The following is a 7677-nucleotide window of genomic DNA, read 5'->3' as shown; positions in this document are numbered from 1 at the left end:
GCAACCTCCGCGGAGCCGCCCCCGCTCCCTCCCCGCGCCTGCGCCGGCGGAGCCCCAGCGCGCCTGCGCCGCGCCGCCGGGGCTATAAAAGGCGGCGTTGCGGGAGCCCCGCCCGGTGTCACCTCCCCGTCCCGCCGTGTCCCTGTCGCCGTCACCTCCGGCGTGTCCCGGCCGGCAGCAGCGAGCATGGAGGCGGTAGTGCGGCGCTGCCCGTTCCTGGCCCGCGTCTCGCAGGCGTTCCTGCAGAAGGCCGGGCCGTCGCTGCTGCTGTACGCCCAGCACTGCCCGCGCATGATGGAGGCGGCCCCGCCGGCCGCCCGCGCCCTCGCCACGTCCTCCGCCCGCGGGCAGCAGGCGGAGGAGGAGACCCCCGCGGGCCGCCGCGGTGAGTACTGGCCCGAGGGGCCCCCCTCGAGGGGAAAAAAAAATAACCCAGACGTGGTGTGTCACAGGGGGAAACTTCTGGAATAGGCAGCGCCGAGGCAGGGGTTGCTTAATCCTTTAAATGCCCGCCGTTAATTGAATTTATGGCATAAATCAGACCTGTTCGGGCGTCCCGGTTGGGGATCTGGGATCCTCGACCTCGGAGCAGTGTTTCTCGCGCTTCAGTGGTGCTTCATCCCACCCGGGAACATTCCTTGGGGGATTCTTTCCCTGGCGCTCAGGGCGAGGAATTGGGGCTTGCGGCAGAGGAAGCTGCATGGATCTGAACTCCTCGAAAGTAAAATCACAATCAGTTAGGCTGGAAAAGCCCTCTGAGATCGAACCTACGACTGAATGCTACCAGGGCACTAGGTGCCATGACCAGTCTTCCCTTAAGTCTTTTCCTTAAATTTTCCCACCGGGAGTGAAAGAGATTTATTTTTTTTCTCTCAAAGGGTGCAGGGCTAAATCTAGTGTCTTAAAGCAGATGTCCCTTGGGTGTTACTAGGAATTTGTGCCTGTATAAATAAAATGTGACTGCTCGGTTAAATAGTTGTGAATGGGTCGTGCCAAATTAATTGCGAAGGTGATGGATAGAAAAGCTTAAGTTGGGGTGTATTAAAATGATGAAGCTGAAGTGTTTTCCCTTCTCTGCCCCCACCTCAGAGGCCAAAAATACCAAAGAAGTGGCCCAGCAGAATAGAGATGGAGCCCAGCCTCCTACTGGCCACCACCCTGCTGGTGCTAGCCAGAGCTCTGCTACCAAATGCCCGTTCCTGGCAGCTCAGATGAATCACAAGAACAGCAATGTTTTCTGCAAAGCCAGCCTGGAACTCCAGGAGGACGTGCAGGAAATGCAGGCAGACAGGAAAGGTACGTACTCCGTGTGCTGAAGCGGCGATTCCTTCTGAGAGCTTCTGGTACCTGACTTGGCTCTGGAGTGTGCCAGGTCTGACAGTCACCACTGGCATGATGCAGGCGGGATCATGGGAGACTGAAGGAAAAAGAGCTTGTGTGCAGGGTTTCCCTGGGTGATTTTGGTGTGGGAATACTGTGTGACATATTTTGATGTGCTGGCTGGCTCCGGATGTGTGAATCAAGCTGATGCACTCACACACAAAGCAGATGCTTAGATCTGAAGAGAGCTAGTATAGACAAAGGTTTTATATCCAAAGAGGGAAGAAGCTGCGTCGAGACATCAGGCAGGTACCAGCACAAATCCAAGCAGATGGTTTTGGGGTTGGTTTTTTGTGTTTGTGGAACTAAAGGGTGTTGGCTGGCTTGCAGTCTTGATGCGGAAGGGCTCTCCTTCAAAGGAAGGAACTTTTCAGCAGTATCAGTAAAGCCTTGCTGCCTGTCTCAGGAAGCTTATTTTACTTTTCTTTTTGCTTTCTATGGCATAGTTAAAAAAAAAAAAGTCTGTGCTAACAGAAAGGAAGGAGCTGACTAGAGCTCTTCCTTCAGTTAGGTGTGTACCAACCCTTTCAGATAAATGTTATAGCTGTATACAGCGTTCTTCTGAGTCATGATGAACCAAATGTGTTGTAAGGAAGTCACATGTTGTGTTTTGATTGGTTAGCAAGGCTCGTCCTTTTTTCTCGTCCGATGCAAATTTGTAAGCAAATAAAGTAGTTGATCCTAACAGGGGCCTGAGTTTTGGGCATGTGCTTCCTAAAGATTGAAGAGTTAGCCTTACTTAAAACGTTTGCTTTGCTGAACTCAACTTATTTAATTTTGATTCAAAACAATTAAGCTCACTGGAATTTATTACAATGCCTGTAGGTACAGAATTTGCCAAAATACCAACTACTTCTGCAGTGAGGAGCATCGAGACTGAGGGAGAAGAGCAGAGTGGCTTGCTCAAGAAGTTTAAGGATATTATGCTGAAGCAAAGACCAGAAAGTGTCTCTCACCTGCTTCAGGATAACTTGCCAAAATGTAAGAATGTCGGGCAAAACCCCCACGGGGCCTGGTCCGTTGTGATTATTTCCTGTGTGCTTAAGAAGTCTCTGTCTCATTTCAGCTGTATCCACCTTCCAGTACGATCAGTTCTTTGAGAAGAAGATAGATGAGAAGAAGAAGGATCACACCTACCGAGTGTTCAAAACCGTGAACCGGAAGGCGCAGGTCTTCCCCATGGCAGATGACTACACTGACTCCCTGATCACCAAGAAAGAGGTGTCTGTCTGGTGCAGCAATGATTACCTGGGCATGAGCCGCCACCCTCGTGTCTGTGGAGCAGTTATGTGAGTAGTGCTGTGTTCTTAAGAGGCAGTTTCAAGCTATGTGGCCCTGCAGAAGCTTTTGTGGGAAGGCTTCTGAGGAATTGATTTCTGTACTGTGCTACCTAAGTTGCTTCTGATACGATTCTTGCTGTGCAGTTAAGCGTGCACTCTTCCCTTGAGCTGGGGTAGGTAACTCAGTGTTTAGTCCAGGGCTGCACTGTACCCCTTGGTCACTGATTCTGCTCCTTGGATTTTCCTTAGAAGCCCCCAAATGTTACCAGATAAACTGGATGGTGTATTGCAGCTGTATTTGGGCACTGATTTCTTACCTTACTGGGTTCCTGAGTTGTGCAAGTTGCTCAAAGACCTAACAGTTCCTTTTTGGTATAATCCTGATTATGTACTAGAATGTTTTCAGCACTGATCCTTCATTCCTCTCTGTGTCACAGAGCAATGCTAATGCCTCTCTTTGGGCCCTCTTTAGGGATACACTGAAACAACATGGTGCTGGAGCGGGAGGCACAAGAAACATTTCAGGAACAAGTAAATTTCATGTGGACTTGGAAAAAGAACTAGCTGACCTTCATGGAAAAGATGCAGCACTGTTGTTCTCATCTTGCTTTGTAGCCAATGACTCCACTCTCTTCACTCTGGCTAAAATGCTGCCAGGTGAGATCTCAGACTGCACCCCTGTAACCACAAAAAACACAGCCTTGCCCTAAGCTGTTGGGAGTACGTTTTACAAATAGCTGTCCAAAGTGAAGATTCATCCTAATCCATCAGCAAAGTATGCTTGGGTGCCACCTCTAATGCCATGTTCAGGTTATGTTCAACACAAATCATAGCATCAGCCTACTGAGATTGAGATCTAGGAGCTGGGAACTGCTGGAGGAATTAGACAAGCAGAGAATCTTCTGCTCTTGCAGTTAAATTCTACCTGAAAATGAGACAGCGGGAATTTAGAAGTTGTAAGAGTTACATAAAAGTACTGAGGACTTTAAAATCTTCTGTATTTCCTTAAGCTCCAATTTGCCTTAGTTTGAACACCTAAAATAAACCTTAAATATTATTCTTGCCTCATGATCTGTAACTTGCTCTTTTGATCAAGAGCATTACTTCCAAGAACATGGCTACCCTTGTTTCCTGAACACTTCACATACATAAAACAATGCTGGGAATTGGTTCGTGTTTTCTGCATACTGAAAAGTGTAACTGGGCTGTTTCCTCAGGTTGTGAGATCTACTCTGATTCTGGAAACCATGCCTCCATGATCCAGGGGATCCGGAACAGCAGGGTGCCAAAACACATATTTCGCCATAACGATGTCAACCATCTTCGAGAACTATTGAAGAAGTCTGATCCATCCACCCCTAAAATTGTTGCATTTGAAACTGTTCACTCAATGGATGGTAAGCTGACAAGAAAGCCTCCTCTCTCCTTCCATTTAGTCCTCCAATCATCTGTATTTTAGGTCTAAAAGCGCACAGTGCTGTAAGGGCTGTTTAGGGGTAGTTCTGGTGTTTATCCAAGCTGCATACAGGGAATCCTGAACTGCCAGTTGCTGCTTTGGTTCCTAGGTGCAGTCTGTCCTCTGGAAGAGCTGTGTGACGTGGCCCACGAGCACGGGGCCATCACTTTTGTGGATGAAGTGCACGCTGTGGGGCTGTATGGAGCTCGAGGTGGTGGCATAGGAGACCGGGATGGAGTCATGCACAAGATGGACATCATCTCTGGAACGCTTGGTATGCACGGCCTGGCACTTCCACAGGAGCTAAGGCACCAAAGCTTCTGAGCAGCCAAATTAAGTGGGTTAACTCAAAATCTGTCTACTCAAATGAACTTGTTGAGGGCTCTTGGGGGTAGGATTTTTTCAAAAAGCCCAAAGGATTTAAGTTTGCCCCACAGTTTGAAAAGCTTCTGTTAAGCTACTTAAACTGTCTTACAAAACAGTCAAAGAAAAACCCCAAACAATGGTACCTTAAGCAAGCTAGCAAAAAGTCCTCCAGTGCCATGTTATACAACTCAAGAATAAATTCAGGTGAGAATGCTAGTAGAGTAGTTTCTCTATATTTAGTAGTACTTAGTTCCTTTATGTGAACTGGAGTACTCCTAATCTAGAAATCTGAGATGGGGAGTTATGTAAAGAGGTTTGGCAAGAAAAGAAGCAACTGCTATTATCTAAGTAGAATGCAGGCTCAGGAGTTAGTTTACTGCTGCAAATTGGAAGGTTGTTTAAACAGCTTTCAAAACATAAATAAAATTTACTAGGAAAGTTCATGGCTTTGGAACTTAAACTTGGGTTACAGCCTAATAGGAACAGAAGCATTCACCAGACAACCTAGTTCTGTCTGTGGCTGTGTTCTGCTCTCTGAACATTTGGAAAGGGGGCCTGGTATCAACTACACAATCACAGTAACAGCCTTCTGTGCTCCTTAGGAGCATGGGCTATTTGTAGCATCCCTGGAACAGATTATTTTAAATCTGCTGAGAGACTTAGTGTTGATCACTTGGGGTCACTATTGAAGTATCTACTTGATGACTGGACTTACAAAGTCTTTCCCAAAATCAAAATTTGAGTATTTGAGAGAGTCTTGAACTGTCCTTGCTGTGTAGTAACTAGATCCAGGTTATCAAGATTGGCTTAAAAACAAAGCTGTACCATGTGCTGAGTAAATACAAGATTAGCAGAGGGGGCTGGAATTGTTGCCTGCCATCACTGTGTGACTGCATCCGGTCAAAATAACTCATTCTTTCAAGTGAAAGGCTGTAATCTTGTAAACTTCAAGCCATTCTAATGGATGGAAGGAATAAGTTTGGTTGCCCTTTTTTTTTTTTAATCTTCAGGCAAAGCATTTGGATGTGTAGGAGGATACATCTCCAGTACAAGTTCTCTGATAGACACTGTTCGTTCGTACGCCGCTGGCTTCATTTTCACAACATCCCTGCCACCCATGCTCTTGGCTGGTGCCCTGGAGTCTGTCCGGACCCTGAAGAGCCCAGAAGGGCAAGTTCTGAGGCGCCAGCACCAACGGAACGTGAAGCTCATGAGACAGATGCTGATGGATGCAGGGCTCCCCGTGGTGCACTGCCCCAGTCACATCATTCCCATAAGGGTGAGTACTTAGGACACCGTTGACACAGGACTGTGGCACCCATTTTGCCCTCCATGATCACACTGCATGTTCAGGTATTAGTTACTACCTTCGCAAAGCTCAAACTCAGCTTAGTATTCAAAGTGAAGTGCCAGCAGTCTGGCTTAAGCTGAGCTCAGCCTGCTGTAAATGTTGTAAAGCAGAGTGAGAAAGTGTGTGAAACCCACAAACTAACAGTATACAGAAAACAGGGAAATTGATAACAAGCTAATTAAAACAAGATATGGGGTATAAACAGCTAAGTGCCTGGGCTGCAGTGATGTGCTTATGCCCAGAGAGCTCTACAGCACAGGCTGTAGCCCTTCTCTCTCTTTCATACATGTTATTTACAGTAGCAAAGGGGAGACCAGTCCTACTGGATTCTTGTAGCTACCTAAGTTGGTCTGATGGCTCTGCCACCTTGCATCTATTGGTTGATCTTGTAACTTAAAATCTTGAACTTTAGGTTGCAGATGCTGCTAAAAATACAGAGATCTGTGACAAGCTGATGAGCCAGCACAGCATCTACGTCCAAGCCATCAACTACCCAACAGTGCCCCGTGGGGAGGAGCTGCTCCGTATCGCCCCTACGCCTCACCACACCCCTCAGATGATGAGTTACTTTATCGGTGAGTGGGCTCTTGCATCAGTGCAGGGAAGATACTGGCCTGTCTGTGCAGTCTTTGTACTGTAGGTGAGACAGGAAAGCACCTAAGTTTTAGATGTCACCACCTGGACAGCTAAATCTGGATGTCTTTCCACTGCAGCATAGGAGCAGGTACTTCTGAACTTAAACTGCTTTGAGCATAACATGTGAAGGGTAGTGCCCTGTGCCCTAGAACAGAATGTGCAAGGCCAGTGCAGACCTATACCCAGCTGGTTCTGTCACAGCCACTCCTGCCAGGGCTCTGCTCAGGCATTGTCCAAACCAATCTTCACACATTATGTGGAGCCCAGAGAAGTCTGCTTTTCTCAGCTGAGCTGTTAGCTTGTCTTAAACATGGATCTGTCCAGGGAAAGTAGCTCCTCCTTGATCCTGTCAGGCGAGGTGGTGTGAGGATAGCTGAGACTTAGTTGCAGCCCATTTGTCTCAAGAGGTAAATTGTGTCAGAGTGAAATCCTATTATCTCTCCTCACTTGCTAGGAGAATAAGTATGCTGACACTTCTCTTCTGCTGCTTCTCTAAAGCGAATCCACTCTTTTAAGCTTTGATTCTGGTGAACTTTTCTTAACAGAAAAACTGCTGGCTACATGGAAGGATGTTGGTCTGGAGCTGAAACCACACTCATCAGCTGAATGCAACTTCTGTAGAAGACCCCTACACTTTGAAGTGATGAGTGAACGGGAAAGAGCCTACTTCAGTGGCATGAGCAAACTAGTATCTGTCAGTGCATGAAAGTAACAGTGTTAGTTGTATTCTTGTCTAGTTCTAGTATCAAGTCAGTAGCATTTTTTAATTGCTCAATTATTTTAATTGTAGTTGAAGCACTAAGCTCTGAAAATAAATTTCTAGAGCCCTGATGCCCAGTTGTGTTTTTGTTTGCTTCTCTGTGTACCTTCCATAATGGAACTGAAGTGCCAGTGGGTGGGAGGGCATTTGATGGAATAAAACAATGCTCTACAACTTAATGCCCCTCAGCTGAACTTACTGCCTTTTCACTGTGCCCAAAGAACTTCACTAGTGCTTCCAGGGATGGGTTTATTTATTATGAAAAGAGAAAATAGCTCCTCATAAGCTTCTCCCTGAAGGCTTTTGAAAACGTGCAGATATAGTACTACATGCACACTAAAACTGAGAGTGTATCACTTCAGGAATGCTGTATAAGCAGCTTGCCCCTATTTTTTGGGAAACAGGCAGGCATTTAGAATGGGTTCTGCTAGATGCTGTCTCCCTCTAC

General features: G+C 46.8%; 1 protein-coding gene across 1 annotated transcript; it reads left to right on the top strand.

Moving 5' to 3' along the window:
- Window positions 1–53: 53 nt before the first annotated feature.
- Window positions 54–7300, top strand: ALAS1 (5'-aminolevulinate synthase 1). The gene is made up of 10 exons (XM_064667786.1): window positions 54–385; window positions 1090–1296; window positions 2206–2361; window positions 2447–2669; window positions 3133–3317; window positions 3878–4057; window positions 4226–4390; window positions 5493–5761; window positions 6246–6408; window positions 7015–7300. Exons 1-10 carry the CDS (start codon window positions 187–189, stop codon window positions 7173–7175), a joined length of 1908 nt encoding a protein of 635 aa, XP_064523856.1. The 5' UTR covers window positions 54–186; the 3' UTR covers window positions 7176–7300.
- Window positions 7301–7677: the final 377 nt, after the last annotated feature.

This window comes from Pseudopipra pipra, chromosome 11, assembly GCF_036250125.1.
Source record: "Pseudopipra pipra isolate bDixPip1 chromosome 11, bDixPip1.hap1, whole genome shotgun sequence".
In the NCBI taxonomy this organism is placed as follows: Eukaryota; Metazoa; Chordata; class Aves; order Passeriformes; family Pipridae; genus Pseudopipra; species Pseudopipra pipra.
Note: the sequence above shows the minus strand (reverse complement) of the source record. Positions and strands in the feature narration are given on the sequence as shown.